Source organism: Gigantopelta aegis, chromosome 6, assembly GCF_016097555.1.
Source record: "Gigantopelta aegis isolate Gae_Host chromosome 6, Gae_host_genome, whole genome shotgun sequence".
Classification (NCBI taxonomy): Eukaryota; Metazoa; Mollusca; class Gastropoda; order Neomphalida; family Peltospiridae; genus Gigantopelta; species Gigantopelta aegis.
The window spans coordinates 76091320-76116580 of record NC_054704.1 but is presented as its reverse complement, the minus strand read 5'-3'; the positions used below and the strand labels follow the sequence as shown (position 1 = coordinate 76116580).

Genomic DNA, 25261 nt, shown 5'->3' with positions numbered 1-25261 from the left:
ACAAATGTGGCTGGAAAACCACACATTAGGAAAAAAATCAACGGAAATTTCGAGATCACTTGCAATAGGGATACTTACTTATACACGGTGATCTCAAAACGGTGTGACTTAGCATGTTGGTTATTTTGTATGATCAAATTGCGATGTTGCCAACTTAGAAACATCTCTTGATCATGATCAAATTGCGATGTCGCCAACTTAAAAACATCTCTTGATCATGATAAAACTGTGATGTGGCCAACTTAGAAACATCTCTTTGTCAGGATCAAACTGCGATATTGCCAACTTAGAAACATCTCTTGGTCATAATCAAACTGCGATATGGCCAACTTAGAAACATCTCTTGGTCATGATAAAACTGTGATGTCGTCAACTTAGAAACATCTCTTTGTCAGGATCAAACTGCGATATTGCCAACTTAGAAACATCTCTTGGTCGTGATGATTAAATTACGATGTGGCCAACTTAGAAACATCTCTTGATCATGATAAAACTGTGATGTCGTCAGGATCAAACTGCGATAACTTAGAAACATCTCTCATGATTAAATTGTCAGGATGAACTTACTTTAGAACATGATTGGTCACGGTGATGTCTGTCCAACTTAAACATCTCTTGGTCATGATTAAATTGTGATGTGGCCAACTTAGAAACATCTCTTGATCATGATAAAATTGACTTGTCATGATAAAACTGCGATGTCGCCAACTTAGAAACATCTCTTGATCATGATCAAAACTGTGATGTCGTCAACTTAGAAACATCTCTTGATCATGATCAAACTGCTTAGAAAGGATCAAACTACTGTGATTAAATTACGATGTGGCCAACTTAGAAACATCTCTTGATCATGATGAAATTGCGATATTGCCAACTTAGAAACATATCTTGGTCATGATCAAATTGCGATGTGGCCAACTTAGAAACATCTCTTGGTCATGATCAAATTGCGATGTCGCCAACTTAGAAACATCTCTTGGTCATGATCAAATTACGATGTGGCCAACTTAGAAACATCTCTTGGTCGTGATCAAATTGCGATATTGCCAACTTAGAAACATATCTTGGTCATAATCAAACTGCGATGTGGGCAACTTAGAAACATCTATTGGTCGTGATCAAATTGCGATGTGACCAACATCTCTTGGTATGAATGCAATTACACATTAGCATCACACAGTTAAACTAAACTGCTTATTTCATTTATTTCATTCATTTCAACTTATTTTCGTGTTTATATCCAATTAATGTTCAAGCACGCTGTCCTGGGCACACACCTCAGCTATCTGGGCTGTCTGTCCAGGACAGTGGGTTAGTTGTTACTTGTTAGTTGTTAGTGGAAGAAAAGAGGGTGTAGTGGTCCTACACCTACCCACTGAATCGTTAAAACTCGCTCTGGGTGGGAGCCGATACCGGGCTGCGAACCCTGTACCTATCAGCTTTATGTCCGATGTCGTAACCACGACACCACCGAGGCCGGTGTAACTGTTTACGTTAGTTTGGTCTTCTTTAGTCATTTACATCAGTTACAATATGACTGTAATGGTAGCAGGTAAAAGAGGAAAAACAAAACCTAGGGTTTGTCCACTTCAAGGTATTTTGTGTGGACTGCTTTTGAAACTGTTTTTAAAATCACAGGTCCATTCAAATGTCCTGAAACTGGCGGCTGGATGTCAAAAGGCAGGAAATGCTACAAATGGGGACCATCTCCCAAAGATTTTAACGACGCCGCAGCTTACTGCAACAAACATAACGCAAAAATACAGTTAATTGAAAGTCAAGAAGAAAATGACTTTTTTAGAGGTAAGTCGCTAACCTGGTTATTTATTTGTATCTGACTGACCACAACCTATAGTTCTCCCATAAATAATTTGTTAGGAATTGTTTGGGGCGGGTGCAGAATTTTTCTAGAGAGGGGTGCAACGTTGTTAGAAAAGGGTACCTACAGTTTTCAGATGTAAACTATAACATGCACTATAGGCCTATATATTACAATCGTCTCAATCAAGATATTACATGACCCATGTAATAAAAATCAAGTAACTTTAATATATTATTTTGCTAAAGGCTAGATTTTTGAAGGTACTTCAAAATTCGGGGTGAGTTTTGCGCACCCTGCGTCTCTGTTGGACCTATGTCCGGAATAAATAGTGGCAGACCCAATTTTGTTTTGCAACAAAGAATGATCATTAACCATTAGACAATGAAAAATGTAATACTTTACTGGATGATATTACAGTGAAATCCCTCTATACCGGACACCCTCGGGACCAAGTAAAATGTCCGGTGTTAAGAGGTATCCGGTTTAGAGAGATTAAATTCTGTACTGATTTTTTTTAAAAGGACCGTGAAAAATGTCCGGTTTTTGGGGAATTCCTGTTTACAGAGGGTCCGCTTTTGAGAGGTTTCACTGTATTATAATTAACCATGAGGATTCTTTCTAACTGATGAGAAAGTTGTGTGTGATTATTTACTGAGCTAGTTTTATCTTATTTAACATATACACGAACGAGCCTTTAAAATGTTTTATGTTAATCATTGCAAGTGTAACTTGATTTCATTATGTTTCAGAAAACTCGAGTAGTACAACTTACTGGCTGGGTCTAACTAACGTTTACAAGACGGTAAGTGTAAAAATCAGTCTGACCAAAATCAGGACGGAAGTTCAGCCAGCCGATTTTTGCCAAACGTTTGCAAACTATTTTGACTGGTTCCCGGAGTGGTCATTCGATTTAACGTGGAGCGTAAAAACCAGTCTAGCAAACGTTAATAACAAACGGCTGGCTGAACTTACCCCGGATCTTGCACTTGCCCTTTACATTAGATATCCGTTAAAAGATGTACATGGGGCGGGACGTAGCTCAGTGGTACAGCGCTCGCCTGATGCGCGATCGATCTAGGATCGATTCCCGTCGGTGAGCCCATTGAGCTATTTCTCGTTCCAGCCAGTGCTCCACAACTGGTGTAACAAAGGCCGTGGTATGTACTATCCTGTCCGTGGGATGGTGCATATAAAAGATCCCTTGCTGCTAATCGAAAATAAAATGTGTTGAGTGCGTCGTTAAATAAAACATTTCCTTCCTTCCTTTAATAGATGTACATCCGATCTTAATGTACGCCATTACGTATCCAGTCGTTGTGAACACAAAGCTCCATACACAATGCGTCAAGTATGGACTAGCTGTAGTAAGGAAGGAAATGTTTTATTTAACGACGCACTCAACACATTTTATTTACGTTTATATGGCGTCAGACATATGGTTAAGAACCACACAGATATTGAGAGACAAAACGCGCTGTCGCCACTTCATGGGCACTCTTTTGGATTAGCACCAAGGGATCTTTTATATGCACCATCCCACAGACAGGATAGTACATACCACGGCCTTTGTTACACCAGTTGTGGAGCAGTGGCTGGAAAGAGAAATAGCCCAATGGGTCCACCGACGGGGACCGATCCTAGACCGACCGAGCATCAAGCGAACGCTTTACCACTGGGCTACTTCCCGCCCCTGACTGTAGTAGTGTTGGCATGTAAAGTGTTCCTGGGCATATTTCAAAATACTAGGTTTGGTGTCGGATGGAATTTGAATCTTTGCTCTTGTATTCCTTTTGAGTCATTCACATTTCAAGTTCTTTATTTGCCTTAAGTTAAAAAAACAACTTAGCAACATAAATACATACATATATAATCACGATATATATACAAATATACAAATACAGGTGGAGAGTGATTTAAGAATTAATGGTAAAATTAACATAGTATACTAGTAATAGTGGTGGGATGTACATATATATGTGCACTATAAACATTATCGTGGTATAGTAATAATTCGAATTCTAAATATATATATATATATATATATATATATATATATATATATATATATATATTGATATATACCAGATGTATACCAGATGAAATATGATTAATATACTAGCTAATGAAACGGCAGGTTAGTGGATGTCATATTTTAAGTAAGCTGCTGTAAATCGTCTCTAACTTTATTTGCCAAAACTAAATATTTTCCCAGGTTATTGATGTCTTTATTGTTTTCAGTTGTTAATAGTTCAGTGAGCCTAAATACACTTGGACGTCTGTGGTAACATTGTTTAATATACTTATTCCTCAAATCATTCATAGCTGGGAAAATAAGGATAAAATGATATTCGTCTTCTATATCATTAGAGTTACAAATAGTGCATTTTCTTTCGGCCCTGTCAATTTTGCTATACTTTCCGGTTTCTATATTTAATTTGTGCGCACTAGTTCGGATCTTTGATATTTCTTTTAAGTGATTTAATGGTATGGGTTTTCTAAGATATGTTTGTAGCTTGAATTCAAGTAACAAAAATGTATATAGGGTACCTTTCGGTGAAGTCGTTATTCGACTAAAACAATGTTGTTTAAAATTATCGTAAATTCTTTCCTTAATTATATTATATTCTCTGTTATCAACATGTGGTATGTTCCATATATAGTTTAGTCCAAGCCTATTTAGTTCTTGTTTGACTTGTGTTACCCAGTTACCCTTTAATCGTTCCATTTCCTCTTATATAGCTAAAAAGATACAATTATCAGTATTTCGTATTTTAATCCAATATTTAAACATTCTTAATTTTCTCATAATATACAGAGGAAAACGCTCTAACTCACTATATATAAATTCATTACATGCCCCTTGTAATTTTGTATGAATATTTTCAACATCCCTTGCACAGTGGAATCCCCAGACCTCTGACCCATAACTAAGAATACTGTTAACATAGGTGTCAAAAACAGATAGCATTGTTTCAATATTAAAATAATGTATTTTGCATACGTTTAATAATGAAAACAAGGCTTTTCTTCCCTGATGAGCGAATCGTTTTTGAGTTCGATTAAATTTATCGTTATAACAGAATAATAAGCCAAAATAAATAAATTAATTTACAACTTCTAACTGTTCATCATTGTATAACCACTTTTCGTTGTCTCGAATGATCCCCCCATTTTTAAAAATGACGACGTTAGTCTTAGTTGTATTTACAGTTAGGTCCCATTTAGTAGTATATTTTGATAGTGAATTGAGCATTGACTGAAGGCCTTCTGGTGTTTTGGCTAGGAGAGTCATATCATCGGCATACATAAGTTGGAATATATTTAATGATTGGATGTCGATATAGGGGCAATTATCTGATAAAAAAATGCATTTCGCAGTCATTTACAAACATGGAAAATAATATCGGTGATAATACTTCACCTTGGAAAAGGCCGTTTCTACAACAGAAAAAGTTGAATAGCATATTGTTATATTTGATGCAGCATTTCACATTATCATACAGTGACCGGATAACATTAAGTATTTTACCATCGATACCAAGTTGAATTATTTTGTACCATAATTTTTGTCTATTGACATAATCAAATGCTTTACTATAGTCCACGAAGCAGCAATACATTAGAAAGTAATGTAATATAGTTTGTATGAGGCAGGAGGAGCTGCATTAATACCATGCATAACACATTCCTTAATTAACCCACTTTGACTGTGACGTTTAAATCATTTTGGTGTCAATGCAACATTCTATCAAAAGTATATGACAGAACTTTAATGAACTAATGTTAGGTTTTTTTATAACCAATATAAGTGTTTGAAATCTAGATTAACAAACTTACTTCTCTGATTAACCCTTTGTCTTCTATAGGCACTTTAGTTTTGGTGTCGGATGGAAATTATATTTTGATGTCGGGTGGAAATAAAATTTCATACTTTTGATCAGTTTAATTTTAATGATCACGTTATACCACACCGAGATGTATATTTCAAAGTGGGTTTTTTTATCATTATACTTCATTAAGAAATGACAGTCATGACTCTTAAATGGGCATTCCTGACTTTACAGACATTTAAACATGCCTCTGCCAACAAGGCTTTTAAGGAATAAAATTTGATATTAAAGGAAGGGACAATTAAAGGTCCATGCTTATGGCACATTATTAATACACAGTATATAAAACAAAACTTGCTCTAGGTTGGAGCTGGTACTGGGGTGCGAACCCTGTCCCTACCAGCCTTAAGTCTGATGGTTTAACCACTACACAACCGAGGCCGGAGTTAAAGGTCCACAATCGTGGCACATTATTAATACACAGTATATAAAACAAATACATAAACATTACAGTATTAAAAATAAAGAACAAAAATACCATCCCAGTTACTAATAAAGTGACTTTTTGTAAAACGCTTTGGGAAAAACCCCTGAGAAGCAGGACACAAGTTTAGTCCCGACTTTTGAAAATAGGATATTAACATTTGACTGTAATAAAAAAATATGTGTTCAGATCAGAACGCATTTAAAACAACAAGCAGAATAAATAACATTATTTTATTGATTAATATCAAATAAAATAGGGATCTGGATTTATTGTTTTAGATAGATCGGTGTGATGCAATGCAGATATGAACACATACATATGCATAGTCAACGATATATAATGCACATTATTGCTTAATAACAAGAAGTATAATCGTATAGTTAATTAATAAAACGGTTAAATGTGACAGCTATTATATATAACGGGCGCAGCCATTTTTTACCATCCCAATGAATGGTGAGCTAGTGGTTACGTACTACCTAACGTGTCACGTCAGGAATTAGTCTTCGAAATGAAAAAACAAAACATACCTGATTTTTGCGAGGTGAGGTGAGGTAAATTTTTAACATGCTTACATGCCACTAGAGCTTCAAGCATGTCTGCCCCGGGGCCGAGTCCTGGATAGCCAGGGGTCTGCTCCGGACCAGAAAATTAACAGGACAATTTAGACATTACTCTAAAATTAAATAAATATGGGGACAAAATTAACAAAGAAAAGATAATTAAAATTTATTCGGTGTATGCCAAAACAAAAATTTAATTAAAATAATATAATAAAATTTATAATAATGCTTAAAATTTACACCATTATTTAAATATTTTTGAACGGGCTATTACCAAAAGATACAGAGCCTCTATAATTAAATTTAACATTACAAATTAAGATTTTTGCGGATGCATCACAATGTTCAGTAATGATATCCATCCCAGTAAGCCAGCAACAAGTATATATTATTTTTCAGTACAAAATAAACCACCATTGTCAAAGTGTTGAAATGACTGTATTATGTTTTATACATAAATTAACTCACGTACTGAAATAATAATCGGTGTGTTTTCTTGATTAATTGATCAATTCTTTCCGTGGCCTCTACCTGTGGTTCCTGATTGGCAGGTGTATATTTAGACGGTCCCCAGACACTGTGTCTAGACACACTAAAAATACGTGCCTCGCTTATTAAGATCACACGGTATTGTGTGATAACCGTGCGGACACCCCTCAAATCGTAATGGACATTATCGGCCGTCCTGCTTTATTACTGTAAGTAATTCTGTAAAACCCTTGATTAAGTAGACTTTCCCATCTAAAATCACAAAACTGACCAATTACGTAGTCCCAAAGAAAAGAAATTTATCACTTGTGTATCGTGAGTGGTCGTTTTTGCAGGAACGTACCCTACCAATACGCCTAATAATATGCTTTTTTTTTAGTTTTTAAAAGAGAAAACTATTATAACTCCATTTCGTTCTATTGATGCAAATTGAAATATATTTAGTTAAATAGTTTATTATACTATCAAGTCATTTATGTTGTTTTACATGTCAGGTTGATGAAAGCGAAGCGCCTTGTCGTAAATTAGAGCGTTTGTTTACACTGTGCATAGAGGAGTTGGACGGAGCTGACGTCACTTCGCCCCAAGCAATACTACCGGACGTCACAAAAACTAAACAAAATGGCTGCCCCAAGTTAGAAGGAATAATCATGGTTTTTTATTAACTAAAATTACGCGTTTTTCATTTGTTAAAGTGTCAGTATGTGTTGGTGGTTCGGGTATGCATCTTTCCAAAACATAAGGCTCTTGTTTTAGTTGACCCTCCCTTTAATTACATTGTCTTGCTTAGAATATTAATGTTTGTACACCATGTTATAGTTGACCCTCCCTTTAATTACATTGTCTTGCTTAGAATATTAATGTTTGTACACCATGTTTTAGTTGACCCTCCCTTTAATTACATTGTCTTGCTTAGAATATTAATGTTTGTACACCATGTTTTAGTTGACCCTCCCTTTAATTACATTGTCTTGCTTAGAATATTAATGTTTGTACACCATGTTTTAGTTGACCCTCCCTTTAATTACATTGTCTTGCTTAGAATATTAATGTTTGTACACCATGTTTAGTTGACCCTCCCTTTAATTACATTGTCTTGCTTAGAATATTAATGTTTGTACACCATGTTTTAGTTGACCCTCCCTTTAATTACATTGTCTTGCTTAGAATATTAATGTTTGTACACCATGTTTTAGTTGACCCTCCCTTTAATTACATTGTCTTGCTTAGAATATTAATGTTTGTACACCATGTTTTAGTTGACCCTCCCTTTAATTACATTGTCTTGCTTAGAATATTAATGTTTGTACACCATGTTATAGTTGACCCTCCCTTTAATTACATTGTCTTGCTTAGAATATTAATGTTTGTACACCATGTTATAGTTGACCCTCCCTTTAATTACATTGTCTTGCTTAGAATATTAATGTTTGTACACCATGTTTTAGTTGACCCTCCCTTTAATTACATTGTCTTGCTTAGAATATTAATGTTTGTACACCATGTTTTAGTTGACCCTCCCTTTAATTACATTGTCTTGCTTAGAATATTAATGTTTGTACACCATGTTGTTGACCCTCCCTTTAATTACATTGTCTTGCTTAGAATATTAATGTTTGTACACCATGTTTTAGTTGACCCTCCCTTTAATTACATTGTCTTGCTTAGAATATTAATGTTTGTACACCATGTTATAGTTGACCCTCCCTTTAATTACATTGTCTTGCTTAGAATATTAATGTTTGTACACCATGTTATAGTTGACCCTCCCTTTAATTACATTGTCTTGCTTAGAATATTAATGTTTGTACACCATGTTATAGTTGACCCTCCCTTTAATTACATTGTCTTGCTTAGAATATTAATGTTTGTACACCATGTTTTAGTTGACCCTCCCTTTAATTACATTGTCTTGCTTAGAATATTAATGTTTGTACACCATGTTATAGTTGACCCTCCCTTTAATTACATTGTCTTGCTTAGAATATTAATGTTTGTACACCATGTTTTAGTTGACCCTCCCTTTAATTACATTGTCTTGCTTAGAATATTAATGTTTGTACACCATGTTTTAGTTGACCCTCCCTTTAATTACATTGTCTTGCTTAGAATATTAATGTTTGTACACCATGTTATAGTTGACCCTCCCTTTAATTACATTGTCTTGCTTAGAATATTAATGTTTGTACACCATGTTATAGTTGACCCTCCCTTTAATTACATTGTCTTGCTTAGAATATTAATGTTTGTACACCATGTTTTAGTTGACCCTCCCTTTAATTACATTGTCTTGCTTAGAATATTAATGTTTGTACACCATGTTATAGTTGACCCTCCCTTTAATTACATTGTCTTGCTTAGAATATTAATGTTTGTACACCATGTTTTAGTTGACCCTCCCTTTAATTACATTGTCTTGCTTAGAATATTAATGTTTGTACACCATGTTTTAGTTGACCCTCCCTTTAATTACATTGTCTTGCTTAGAATATTAATGTTTGTACACCATGTTATTCTGTAATTCCTAATGTTTATAGGATTTGTTTTCACATGTACAAAATTATTGCAGGCAAACTCCAGTTTGAGCTGTTAATTTAACAAAACATAACTTTATTTAAACTAAGATCACATAAAATGATACACAAACCACTATAACTACTAGTGCATGTGCAATATATACGACAGCTCTACGCAGCCAATAAATAAATGGATTAGCGTGGGGATTTATGTTTTTAAAACATCTCAGCAGAATACAGGCATTATTTAGTAACTTAAGTATTCATACTACAAAACAGTTCTCGGTGTTTCAATTTCCCCAGAAACAAGAGCAATGTCAAGGTTGGGGGCCTCGAATCCCCCGCCCCCCCCCCCCCCCCCCCCAAAAAAAAACCCCACCCAAAAACAACAACACCAAAATAAAATTAATTAAATTAAAAAATAATAATAATAATCTAAAAAAATATTATAATAATACAATAATAATAATAATAATAATAATAATAATAAAAATTATATATATATATATATTTTTTTTTTTCTATTATTATTATTAATTTGTTTTTTATTATTCTTATTTTTTTAATTTATTTATTTATTTATTTATTATTATTATTTTTTTTTAAATGTATTGTCCCCAGAAACAAGAGCAATGTCAAGGTTGGGGGCCTCGAATCCCCAAGGTCGTTGGTAAAGTATTATTAAACAAAAGTTTCTAGTATGGGAACTGAATACACAAGTATAACCGCACTGAGTCTGTATGTAAGGTTCAAGGTCGTTTGTAAAGTATTATTAAACAAAGGTTTCTAGTATGGGAACTGAATACACAAGTATAACCGCACTGAGTCTGTATGCAAGGTTCAAGGTCGTGTGTAAAGTATTATTAAACAAAAGTTTCTAGTATGGGAACTGAATACACAAGTATAACCCCACTGAGTCTGTATGTAAGGTTCAAGGTCGTTTGTAAAGTGCGTGTCCTGTAGACAATATATATTAACTTTTTTACTTTTTATATAATTTAATACATCCCTTCTCTTTTGTGGGTCTCCTAGTCCCTAACAGTTAAGTGTCATAATTTGTAAACTGGCCATGGTTTTGTTCGTAAAATTTGTATTACTTTGTGTAAAGTCAATACTACTGTTTTTATATGTATACCATGTTTTTGGTGTGAAAGTATTTGCTGAGTGAACATTGTTTGGTCTAGAAAAGAATCAGACGTCATATTATCTTAGCATTTTGTTTTTACATTGCCGAGAATACAAAATTAGCGTATCAGCGTATGTAGTATATATAGCACCGTGTCAAGTAGCCATGTGTTTGAAACATATCTACCTAGCTAAGCGCTACAATTGTGTGCAAGACGAGGGGTGTTGTAAAAACATCCGGTTATATAAAACATGAGCCATGAAAGGTTCCACTTTCTTCAGTTAATACTTTAGGGGATGGGTTAGATTTTCTTTCTGAATATTGAAAGTAATTGGGTATGGGAATTAATATAGAAAAATCAAAAGTGTTTAGAAATACTGAAAAAAAATAGCGATGTGGATTTAAGCTGTTTTATAATGGTAACGTTTTAGAAATTGTTGATAAATTTGGTTATTTTGGATTTATTTTGTATCATAATAATACGTTCACAGTTGCAGAAAAACACTTCTTACACGCCCGTTGGTGAGAACATTATTCGTTATTTTTGACTTGCGTACTGTTAACACATAGACGTGTGATAACAATTTAAAGACATACGACTCGCTGCTTCTAGGCGATTGCCAGGCCGCTCCTGCTATACCATCCAATGGAAAGAAAAAACCACAAAAACAACAACACTGTGACGTGTACATAATTCAACCTGAAATTAATTTCTCTATAATTGTACCTGTAAGCTCAAACGTCGTAAATAGGTTTTAATCGTGAAAGACGTTTACATTTATTTTAAACTTGTTTAAGGATATTTAAGAAATAGAATAGTACATTCGTGTCCGTTAGTTTAAAAACAAAAATAAAAATAAATAGAATAGTACATTCGTGTCCGTTAGTTTAAAACAAACGACATAAGTCAACCTGAAATTAATTTCTCTGTAATTTTAACTGTAAGCTCAAATGCCGTAAATAGGTTTTAATCGGAAAAGACGTAAACGTACATGTATTTTAAACTTGTTTAAGCATATGTAAGAAATAGAATGCGACATTCGTGTCCGTTAGATTAAAAACGTATCCAACTCGCTTTTGCTCGTTAGATACGTTTTAAAACAACTCGTTGTAAGATAACGGTATTTAACGGACACGCATGTAGTATTCTATATACAGCCATTTTGAAATTGCACCGGGGCTAATAATGTCTTCAGACACTAATAGTCCACCTGAAGAAATGAAAAAGAAGGAAGGAAATGGTTTATTTAACGACGCACTCAACACATTTTATTTACGGTTATATGGCGTCGGACATATGATTAAGGACCACACAGATATTGAGAGAGGAAACCCACTGTCACCACTTCATGGGCTACTCTTTTCGATTAGCAGCAAGGGATCTTTTATATGCACCATCCCACAGACAGGATAGTACATACCAGCCTTTGATATACCAATCGTGGTGCACTGGCTGGAACGAGAAATAACCCAATGGGCCAACCAACGGGAATCGATCCCAGACCGACCGCGCATGGAGCGAGCGCTTTACCACTTGACTACGTCTCGTCCTTGCAGAAACGAAGTCCAAGTAATTGACAGCTTTCTTGAAACTGAATCAGAAATATTTATAGCATCGTCGTCATCAACAACATCTCGCTCCAGCCAGTGCGCCATCAAAGGCCGTGGTATGTGCTATCCTGTCTATAGGATGGTGCATATAAAAAGTTCCTTGCTGCTAATCGAAAAGAGTAGCCCATGAAGTGGCGACAGCAGGTTTCCGACGCCATATAACCGTAAATAAAATATGTTGAGTGCGTCGTTAAATAAAACATGAAAAATGGTTGTTGGCAGGTTTTCTTTCAGTCTACAGAGTTAATCTGTCACAGTCGTCGTTTATTCGTAAACGCTGCAGGTTACTGGTTGAAAAGGATCATAAAGTTAATAAGAATACCTTTCTTTTCTCACTGCAGAGAAGAACCAAGTATTTCACAAACTGGAAAGAATCGAGAAGTCAGTATTCATTTTACAATAACGACTACTGCGCCAGTTGGGGATCTGAAACGGGATATTGGTATCTAACAGATTGTGACAACTTTCGTTTGTTTTTGTGTGAAAAAATTGCAGGTAAAACTAACCATTGGTGTTCGTTAACGTTAAAATATTTAGCCTTATTACAGATCAAGGTTGACTTTCATGGTGATTTAATAGTTTTTTTCACCGAGTTATGGCCCTTGAACATAGGAGATACCAAAATTAGGTTTTTTAAAACTCTTTTTGACAATGCCTCAATATATTGAAATAAAATTTTGTGTATAGCCTTATCATGTACTGTTACAGATAAAAGTTTGACTTTCATGACGAGTTTATCATTTTCCACAGAGTTATGGCCCTTGAACTTGGGAGATACGAAAATGTATTGAACCCGGTAGGGAACATCTATTGCATTTAGCAGTACTCTTAATAATGCTTGTTAAAATGGTTTGACACACATCAGCCTGCGTTGTTTATGTTTACAGAATGCATTCAGGGACGATTTGGGCAAAACTGCGAAAAAACGTATCATTGTTACGGTGAACACAGCAGCGGCAGAGATAACACGTGCAAATATGGCTGTCATAAAGGATGGATGGGAAAATCCTGTGATATTCGTAAATGTTTATTATATAACAACTATGTACATTACATTGATACCACTTAGGTGCATTACGAGACTGCAAATTTGACATTTTATGAAAAGATGTATTTTTTTTAATGCTCATTATTTATTTCATGGTAATGTGTGGGTTGGTCAATGTTTTATTTTTATTAAGTTTTATTATTAGCTGTTTTGTTTATTATTATTATATTCTGTAGAGAAATAATAATAAATCGTTCTTATTTTTACAATGTAGTCAAAATGTGATGATATAAAATAGGACAATAATATTATATCTAAATAATATCAACACGGAGACCTTCATTATATTCAGTATTTTCTTAACAGAAACTTTAAGCGTTAGGTTAACTATTAATGGCGGAAACTGACTAGTAGTATTCATTTGTTTGTACCTATGATAATGGTCGTGGTCTAGGCCAACTATGCGACTTGTTTGTTTTATTGCTGGTGTTGTCCTAATTGTTTTTCTTTTCTTTCCAGTTAAAGTAAAAGTTACAGGTATGTTGTCACAGAAGTGGTTTCGCTTCATATAACGGAATCTGCTATACAAGAGTATCTTGTATAAACATGGTTGCATGAATGAATGAATGAATGAATGAATGTTTAACCACATCCCAGCACAAAAATACACATCGGCTATTGGGTGTCACAAAAGGTAAGTATATGAAAATAGTATTTATATAATTATATAAAACCACAGTGTAAGGAGCTGTGGGGAAAGTATAATACAATAAATAAATCAAAGTAAAGTATATTTTAATTTTTTTATATAGAAATCAAAGTATTTTAAAAAGTTTAAAATTAATTCTAGGTGGAATTTAAAAGATTCCAAAACATTTCTGTTGCCAAATATATCATTTCTCGTCGGCTTCAGATGATTACTCCATCAAAATGTGGCGCACAGTCAGTGTACACTGACTATGTTCACACTGAGGTGGAAGGTTCTACTTTAAAACAAACGAAAGCGTCAAATACGTATGGCCGATACGGGCACGGCACAAAACTACTTCATCCGTCCTGCACCGCCTGTAGGATGAAGGACTGGCTTGACAGAATGAAGCTTGTTCGCAGCCGCACCGTCCCAATCATCTTGCCAAGTCGAAAAGATATATTGGTTAATGTGATATTTAAAATCAATGTAAGGGACACCAACACCGACATGAAGCAAATTCAAAGCAGACTTGGCAGCAACATCTGCCTTTTCACTGCCCTTGATGATTGCATGAAGAACATTTTACAATTGTCCCTTCAGTATACAAAAAGTTAACGTTTGTTTTGTTTAACTACACCACTAGAGCACATTGAATTGTTCAGTATACAAATACTTATGTTATCTCTGTATAAAAGGTACGTTTTATATATCCCAGATTTAGTAGATACCGTGGGTGGGGGCGGGACGTAGTCCAGTGGTAAAGCGCTCGCTTGATGCGCAGTCGGTTTGGGATCGATCCCTGTCGGTAGGCCTATTGGGCTATTTCTCGTTCCAGCCATATATATCAAAGGCCGTGGTACATGCTATCCTGTTTGTGGGATGGTACATATAAAAAAAACAATCCTTGCTACAAATGGAAAAAACGTAGCGGGTTTCCTCTCTAAGACTATATGTCCAAATTACCAAATGTTTGACATCCAATAGCCCATGATGAATAAGTAGTGATGTCGTTAAACAAAAACTTTATACTATGGATATTCTTTGTAAAACATATTTGACTTTGTATCTCGAAAGGTCCTGCTTGTTTCACATGAGTTTCGACCAATACACATTTGGATCTAGAAGGGGGGGGGGGGGGGGGATGGAGGGTGAAAGGAGGGTCTATAATTATTCAAATAACAATGAAACATTATCATAAATTGTACGTTAAATAACCGCTAATAAATATGATCCAGCCTTTGATGTTTTTAAAATCTGTTGGGTTTTTTTGTGCTTGTTACTGTAGCCCTCTACTACTGCCTGAAATCGAGTACACACGGACATATGTTAATCATCAGAGCAGACCAACGTGGTATCGACTACCAACAGGTGTTAGCTGTAGACGAAAACGGCGACCCCGCGACGACCTGCAACAAGAGTACATTCAGCAAGCAGGGCGACAAACTCCAAATGACAATCGGAAGAAACACGTCTGATTCAGAAGACTTCCGGCCGGACTGTGGAGCACAACGTGTAAGACTCGGTCTTGTATAACAGGCTTTTACACGTAGATGGACTTTCACGGTATTACAAGACAATGAACCTTAAGATTTTAGGAGATAAACAAAAACAAACTTTATACCATGGACATTCTTTGTAAAACATATTTGACTTTGTATCTACGAAGGTCCTAAATCTTGTCTGCTTGTTTCACGTGAGTTTCGACCAATACACAGTTGTATCTAGAAGGGTTGTGGTGGTTGGGGTGGGGTTGAAGGAATGTCTATAATTATCCAAACAGCAATAACAATGAAACATTTTATCAATGTAATTTGTGCATCAAAAAGGCATTGCCTACCAACATCTTTGCGTCCAAGCCACTAATGATTTTCTGACGTTGTTTATTAGATATTAGTATTGTGGTAAACTATGCATACATGTATTTAAAATATGCAACCTATGGACAAACAAGTGAAGCACACTGGTACCCTTTGAGCCCAGAGTCAAGAACAAATGCCCCTGTCTCGTATAAGTGGCCTGCTGTGAACTCTCCGAGCCATTCAGTAAGTTATCCTTTAAGTCGGTACCGTACCTAACCTAAAAAAAAACTAAGGAGGGGAGAGGGGATTAAGGCACATTAATATAGGATCTTCTTCAACTAGAGACAAACACGCTCTTCATACGTAAACTAACATGGCCACTTTGTCATGCCCTTCTTGTCTTCAATCATGTTTTCCCTTAAACGGGAGGAGTTTTATGACTACACCTCTAAGGTTTAGATGGGGTCTTCAAACACCAAAGACCTCTTCCCCCCCCCCCCCCCCCCCCCCGTATTTGCGCCTAGCCTTCAGCTGGCAAGACGTACAGTAGTGCAGGGCGCACATTAAGTCAATACTGTTCTTAATGTGCAGGGCGAGTTGCTTCCCTCTATTTAAAAACAAATTTGTTATCTTGTCGCTGGAAAATTTATTTTGTTAATAATGATTTAGTGAGTAGTGTAGGTTATACATTTTTGGTTTGTGTGTCCATTTGTTACACTATTTCGGTTGAGAAACAGTTGAAACATGGTGTAACAATATTCGGACGTAGAAAGAACCACACTTTCTACGTCCCTTCGGACCAGAAGTACACGTATACTCTATGTTCTGTCTATTTTCACTTTACATCTGTCTGCAGATACCGGAATGTATCTAATAACCTATTATGGACCTTTCAGCTCTATAGCTGCGATATCAAAACTATCACAATCTTTTGCTGTACTTTTTGTTCATTGTTAACTTTCTTGCGTGCAGTTTTTAAATTGTTTTGTAGATATCAAAAAACGTCTTCAAATGGAGATTCCAATTTATCGAGTTTTCAGGAGCGCAGTCTATTTATGACATCATTTTTGAAATGACATGCGACTTTGATAAAGCCGACAGTCTACAAAGAGGGGCGACAACAAAGAGCAAGAAGTACGAAAATCTGAAACTCGATCAAGTCTAATGTTCAGATTTGCTTACAGTAAAATGTTATACAAGTGGTGGTCATATTTTAATACATGTGAAAACAAACATCACCTACCATGCCAAACCTGAAATGAATGATGTATTGGTTGGTTATTCGGACAAACCGAAATGCAATCAATTTTTTATTTTGCTGCCAAAGTTGTTTCTGTTATAAGTCTTTGGACTATGTAGGTGCTTTAACAATAAAACATAAATGCAAACATGTATCTTAAATTTTATGAAGCAAGTATTTGAACCGTACAAGGGCATATTTTAAAAGTGGTCAACACCAGACCAAAACATTCAAATTAGCATCTCAAACTGGATTTTGCCTTCAATAATTTCGTACATGTAAAAAAACAAATCATGTTTAAGCTACTATAAACATTAGGAATAAGAGAAATACTATTAAAGAGACATTCCTGAGTTTGCTGCATTGTAAGATGTTTCCGACTAATAAAATATTTCTACGATTAAACTTACATATTAAATATATTTTCTTGTTTAGAATATCAGTGTCTGTACATTCAGTGTGTTTCTGGTCGTCTTAATATTTGCAAGGAGCCCAAACTGGATTCTGTTTTCAAATAATTTCGTACGTACGAAAAAATTATATTTTAGGAAATAAAATGAAATTTAACCTAGTAAAAAATATTAGAACGATCAGATACACGTTTAATATACAGCCACTAATATATTATGCAGAAAATATATTTGATATGTAATTACAATCGTTAAAAAAGTCTCTGTTAGTCGATAACATCTTAAAAATTGCAGCAAACTCAGGAATGTCCCTTTAATATTCAAAGCAACAAAAAGTAATTAATATTCACTTTTATGTATTAAAAAGCCTTGTTAGCCGGTAGCATGTTTAATGTCTATAAAGTCAGGAATGCCCTTTTAAGTATCATGACGGTCATTTCTTAATGAAGGAAGGAAGGAAATGTTTTATTTAATGACGCACTCAACACATTTTATTTTCGGTTATATGGCGTCGGACATATGGTTAAGGACCAGACAAATATTGAGAGAGGAAACCCGCTGTCGCCACTTCATGGGCTACTCTTTTCGATCAGCAACAAGAGATCTTTTATATGCACTATCCCACAGACAGGATAGTACAAACCACAGCCTTTGTTACACCAGTTGTGGAGCATTGGCTGGAACGAGAAATAGCCCAATGGGTCTACCGACGAGGATCGATCCTAGACCGACCGCGCATCAAGCGAACGCTTTACCACTGTGCTACGCCCCGCCTTTTTCTTAATGAAGTATAATGATGAAGAAAGCACTTTAAATATACTAAAAGGCACAAGTTATTGTGACACACAAAAGACAAAGATAATTGATGATAAGTTTTTACTGCCGTATATGAAACGTTATAACATGGGAAAGAGAAATGTATATCATAGATCGTGATATGTGCTGTCCTGTCTGTGGGAGAGTGCATAAGAATATCTTTCTGTTAATGGGAAAATGTATCTGGTTCCAATTCCTCTGAGTCTACGGTTCAAAAATGACCAAAGATTTGACGTCCAGTACCGATGATTAATAAATCAATGTGCTTTAGTGTCGTTAAACAACAACAATAACAACAACAACAACAACAAAAACCTTAACCGTTTAACTTTTTATCTGATTGACAGAAAAAAGATCAAGACCAAGTCACTGTCGAAGACACAGCTCCTAGTAGAACTAACGGTAAAAGATCCGTACACTGGACTCCCGCTCAAGAAAGCCAAACTAAACCAAAACGCCAGACTCGTCTTAGAGCTGAATACCACAGATGAAGGTAGAAGTCGATATTTCTTCTTTCAGATGAAGACCACATATGAAAGTTATAGCGGATATATAATATTTTACCAAATTGCCTGGGAAATATTTCTTCTATCCAGAATTTTCCTGGAAAATATTTCTTCTTTCAGATGTTATACTGCATTTTCGGACTTCTGGCACATTCAATAGGTTGCACTATATTAATAGGTTGTACTATACTAAATAAAATCCTATAGGCGACCATGTTAACGTTTGTGTTTTAAAACAATCATAAACTATGACCCATAAATATCAGCACTACAGCCAATCAGAGTATTAACTGAAGAAAATGGTACCTTCCACGGCTCATTTTCGATATAATCAGATGGTTTTACAACACCCCTAGTTTCGCCCAAAATGTTAGTACTTTTTTTTTACAGGTACCTCATACATGTTTCAAGCACAAGGCTACTTGACACGGTGGTATTAGATAAAATAAAATTGCATGCATGCATAAATGCATACATGTTTTGCACAGATGAAACCAATTGTTTTTACAACAAACACCGTCACATTTATCACCCATATCAGGATTTGTGGTATATCTATCAAATGTGCGGTGCACCTCAAACTTTGACACAGCCGGATGTTATTTGCTTTAGTATTTACCTATAGGAAATATATTTGAAACAACAATTATATCCTTACATGATATCATAACTGACCAATCACATTGTGCTTACCATTCGATAGAAAAACAATATCCCCCCCCCCCCCCCCCCCCCACACACACACACTGATATACGTGCACAGTTTAAAACGTAACCTAATACGTCTGATAACTGTGTAAATATTGGAAATGTTTAGATAAATATGGATCTTAGTTGTCTTTGGTCAAAATATCGTGGCTAACACGGTACTGTTCCACACAAACGGCCATGTTTGTTTATAGAAGCAAAAATATGTAACAATCCACATGATTAGCCTACATTTTGCCACTGACAACCACTGAAATGAGGCCAGTTCCGGATCGGAATATGGACGAAGGAGCCGGCATAAGTCGACATCTGCGCCCATAACAGGCGTGCACTACAACAATTTGCTCTGAATGTTCCCGTTAAGTCGACATCTGCGCCCATAACAGGCGTGCACTACAACAATTTGCTCTGAATGTTCCCGTTAAGTCGACATCTGCGCCCATAACAGGCGTGCGCTACAACAACTTGCTCTGAATGTTCCCGTTAAGTCGACATCTGCGCCCATAACAGGCGTGCGCTACAACAATGTTCCCGTTAAGTCGACATCTGCGCCCATAACAGGCGTGCACTACAACAACTTGCTCTGAATGTTCCCGTTAAGTCGACATCTGCGCCCATAACAGGCGTGCACTACAACAACTTGCTCTGAATGTTCCCGTTAAGTCGACATCTGCGCCCATAACAGGCGTGCGCTACAACAACTTGCTCTGAATGTTCCCGTTAAGTCGACATCTGCGCCCATAACAGGCGTGCGCTACAACAACTTGCTCTGAATGTTCCCGTTAAGTCGACATCTGCGCCCATAACAGGCGTGCACTACAACAACTTGCTCTGAATGTTCCCGTTAAGTCGACATCTGCGCCCATAACAGGCGTGCGCTACAACAATTTGCTCTGAATGTTCCCGTTAAGTCGACATCTGCGCCCATAACAGGCGTGCGCTACAACAACTTGCTCTGAATGTTCCCGTTAAGTCGACATCTGCGCCCATAACAGGCGTGCGCTACAACAATTTGCTCTAAATGTTCCCGTTAAGTCCTATGACCTGACCTGGATTTGTGTATGTCAAAATACAAAATGCAGTAAACCATACAGAATGCTACGAAGATGGAAGATGAAGATCGCATATGAAAAATATAGTCCATGTAACATATTTTGACAAATTTCAATTTTTTTTTTAAATCATGCATTGTTTTCCTATATCCGGAAGTTTGGAACTGGTAACAAAATTAATATGCGAAAGTCTATTCTTTCGTTTTACAGACATGGCCGTCAAGAAAATATCTCCTTATAGCTGCGTGGCGGGAACTGAAGATGGCGTTCATGCAGTGGTGTTCCTAGATCACAATGGGTATGATTTGTTTTATTATTAGGATAAAATTATAAAAACAAAATATAAATTTAAAATTAGGATATTTGATGCCCAAAAGAATACTACATGAGTCGCACATTTTAAGCACACTAGTGATTGGTACACTGATATAAAATTATAGTAGTTCAAATCAAATTATATATAGGAATTTATGACAAGTCCTCTTCATTACTTCGATTTCTCGCTTCAGCCAGTGCACCACAACTGGTATATCAAATGTTGTGGTATGTGCTATCCTGTATGTGGGACCGGCCTCGGTGGCGTCGTGGTTAGGCCATCGGTCTACAGGCTGGTAGGCATGGGATTTTTAATCCAGATACCGACTCCAAACCCTGAGTGAGTGCTCCGCAAGGCTCAATGGGTAGGTGTAAACCACTTGCACCGAGCAGTGCTCCATAACTGGTTCAACAAAGGCCATGGTTTGTGCTATCCTTCCTGTCGGAAGCGCAAATAAAAGATCCCTTGCTGCCTGTCGTAAAAGAGTAGCCTATATGGCGACAGCGGGTTTCCTCTAAAAAGTGTCAGAATGGCCATATGTTTGACGTCCAATAGCCGATGATAAGATAAAAAATCAATGTGCTTTAGTGGCGTCGTTAAATAAAACAAACTTTACTTTTTTCCTGTCTGTGGGATGGTGCATATAAAATATCCCTTGATACTAATGGAAACATGTAACGAGTTTCCTCTCTAAGACTATATGTCAAAATTACCAAATGTTTGACATCCAATAGCCGATGATTAATAAATCAATGGGATCTAGTGATGTTAAAGAAAACAAATTTTTTTCTTGTTACTTCAATAATAACAGGCGTGGCTTTATTTATTAATCTTGTTGAAGTTAGGTTTTTTCGAACTATCGAACGGTGAGGTATTTACAAACACGCGCCTACATTTCCATACCAAGAGGTGTCTCATATGGGCACAAGATAACTGGAAGCATACGCCAGTTCATTCTCCAAAGAGTAATATTTGGTGAAAACCTATTAATAAACAAAAAGGATTTCTGTAGATGTGTTCAGCCTCTTTCAATGAAACAAAATATAAAACGAAATTTCCCTAATTTCTAGAATATCCCGTGTTAGCCCTTATTCAGAATACTTACACAGGTATACTTATCGTAATTAAACTGATATTTTTACAATTCAAGATTTAAACAAAAACAGTTTTGTACAATTATAGTCATTTATTAGTATGTTCTGATTGAATAGCTCAGAAGAGAGCTTGAACCTCAATAAGCACGAAAATATATATCCATCATCATCATCATTATTATCACCATCATCATCAACGATTATATTCATTACCATCACCATTTGTCTGCAGATGCACCAATGAGGGCGCTCAGATTATTATTTCCGAGGGTAACGGCAAAACCTATTGGTCGAAACCATTCCACACGTTCACCTTCCCGGGATATAGTCACGTGGTGTTCAGCTGTCAGTTTGATGTATGCTTCACCAATGACGACAGACTTTGTAATGACGTAAGCATTTTTATATTTTATACACTCTTGATATTCCAACTAGGATAGCCGGTTAAGAAACTGGAAACTTCAAAAAGTAAAGTAAAGTTTGTTTTATTTAACGACGCCACTAGAGCACATTGATTTTTTTTATCTTATCATCGTCTATTGGACGTCAAACATATGGCCATTCTGACACTGGAAACCGCTGTCGCCACATAGGCTACTCTTTTACGACAGGCAGCAAGGGATCTTTTATTTGCGCTTCCCACAGGCAGGATAGCACAAACCATGGCCTTTGTTGAACCAGTTATGGATCACTGGTCGGTGCAAGTGGTTTACACCTACCCATTGAGCCTTGTGGAGCACTCACTATGGGTTTTGAGTCGGTATCTGGATTAAAAATCCCATGCCTCGACTGGGATCCGAACCCAGTACCTACCAGCCTGTAGACCGATTGCCTAACCACGACGCAATATATATACATATATATTGTTTAAAAAAAGTAGGGGTACCTGAAATATTAATGTTAACATCAACTATTAGACCGAACTTACGTTTTGACCACAGACATCCTAGTAAAGAACGTTCAGGTCTTTTTATCAACACACCGAAACACATTCCGTAGTTGCATATGCATCACGCAGTTGCCCCGTACACGTGCGTGGGGTGTCATTCTCGATTTTGACAATTTCCAGGAAGGTCCATTAATCACTGAGGAAAATTATTTCTGTCAATCTTTTTCATTCTGTTGATCATACAGTTGTTACTGTTTTGTTTTTAGTCATTTTTATTGTTTGAATTTGCAATTTACTGATTAAAAAAATGTCAACTTTCAAATTTCACTTCTGACCCCAGTCGTCCTTCAAGATGTTTGGTGGTCATAAAACCTACTGTAATATTGAACTACCGGTTGTAATGTTTGCCCAATTAATTCACTATTATCATATAACCATTCCCCACAGCTAATATACCTTACAGTTTTGGCAATTGTAAATTCTGATTAGAGTTACCCTACTTTTTTTTAAGAGTATAATATCTCTGTATCTCTTTCCGTCTCTCTCTCTATCTATATATCTCTATCTCTTTCTCTCAAGACAAAACATACACTACGTCTTGGTGTGTTAGAGATAAAGCTAATAATGATTATATCTGGTTAGAACCATCTTGGTAGGAATTATGTGAATTGCACATTAAGATTCTGTTTAACATAATATTGTTGTTATTATTACAGAGATGTACATTTTTGAAAGAAACGTCGATGAGTGGACTTCATAAACAGATTTCGATGAACTTCCCGTCTGGCTCCAACCACACGGCGACTAGGCTGGAACTGGTGTAATCGAACTATTTCATTCTGTCTCAGAGTTCTGTGTCTGAACTCGACTAAATTTGGTCGAGTATTTCAGAGCATGTGATGTCAGTGCAACCAATTAATCTAGCGACTGTTATCTAGCCCGTGGACTAAATTTGGTCGAGTATTTCAGAGCATGTGATGTCAGTGCAACCAATTAATCTAGCGACTGTTATCTAGCCCGTGGACTAAATTTGGTCGAGTATTTCAGAGCATGTGATGTCAGTGCAACCAATTAATCTAGCGACTGTTATCTAGCTCATGGACTAAATTTGGTCGAGTATTTCAGAGCATGTGATGTCAGTGCAACCAATTAATCTAGCGACTGTTATCTAGCCCATGGACTAAATTTGGTCGAGTATTTCAGAGCATGTGATGTCAGTGCAACCAATTAATCTAGCGACTGTTATCTAGCCCATGGACTAAATGTGGTCGAGTATTTCAGAGCATGTGATGTCAGTGCAACCAATTAATCTAGCGACTGTTATCTAGCCCATGGACTAAATGTGGTCGAGTATTTCAGAGCATGTGATGTCAGTGCAACCAATTAATCTAGCGACTGTTATCTAGCCCATGGACTAAATTTGGTCGAGTATTTCAGAGCATGTGATGTCAGTGCAACCAATTAATCTAGCGACTGTTATCTAGCCCATGGACTAAATTTGGTCGAGTATTTCAGAGCATGTGATGTCAGTGCAACCAATTAATCTAGCGACTGTTATCTAGCCCATGGACTAAATGTGGTCGAGTATTTCAAAGCATGTGATGTCAGTGCAACCAATTAATCTAGCGACTGTTATCTAGCCCATGGACTAAATTTGGTCGAGTATTTCAGAGCATGTTATGTCAGTTATCTAGCCCATGGACTAAATTTGGTCGAGTATTTCAGATCATGTGATGTCAGTGCAACCAATTAATCTAGCAACTTATCTAGCCCATGGACTAAATTTGGTCGAGTATTTCAGAGCATGTGATGTCAGTGCAACCAATTAATCTAGCGACTGTTAACTAGCCCATGGACTAAATTTGGTCGAGTATCTCAGAGCATGCGATGTCAGTGCAACCAATTAATCTAGCGACTGTTAACTAGCCCATGGACTAAATGTGGTCGAGTATCTCAGAGCATGTGATGTCAGTGCAACCAATTAATCTAGCGACTGTTATCTAGCCCATACACTAAATTTGGTCGAGTATTTCAGAGCATGTTATGTCAGTTATCTAGCCCATGGACTAAATTTGGTCGAGTATTTCAGATCATGTGATGTCAGTGCAACCAATTAATCTAGCGACTTATCTAGCCCATGGACTAAATTTGGTCGAGTATTTCAGAGCATGTGATGTCAGTGCAACCAATTAATCTAGCGACTGTTATCTAGCCCATGGACTAAATTTGGTCGAGTATTTCAGAGCATGTGATGTCAGTGCAACCAATTAATCTAGCGACTGTTATCTAGCTCATGGACTAAATTTGG

General features: G+C 36.4%; 1 protein-coding gene across 2 annotated transcripts; it reads left to right on the top strand.

Annotated features, from left to right (window-relative positions):
- The first annotated feature begins 1644 nt into the window (after positions 1–1644).
- Positions 1645–24843, top strand: LOC121375948. Of its 2 annotated transcripts, XM_041503679.1 has the most exons (11): positions 1645–1803; positions 2572–2624; positions 12786–12939; positions 13332–13463; positions 13952–13969; positions 15409–15635; positions 16914–17056; positions 18736–18881; positions 20865–20952; positions 22297–22456; positions 23670–24832. In XM_041503679.1, exons 1-11 carry the CDS (start codon positions 1671–1673, stop codon positions 23775–23777), a joined length of 1362 nt encoding a protein of 453 aa, XP_041359613.1. In that variant the 5' UTR covers positions 1645–1670; the 3' UTR covers positions 23778–24832. The 2 variants fall into 2 exon arrangements, with proteins under 2 accessions (XP_041359613.1, XP_041359614.1); XM_041503680.1 differs by lacking the exon at positions 22297–22456 and having other exon boundaries at positions 23670–24843.
- The last annotated feature ends 418 nt before the right edge of the window (positions 24844–25261 follow it).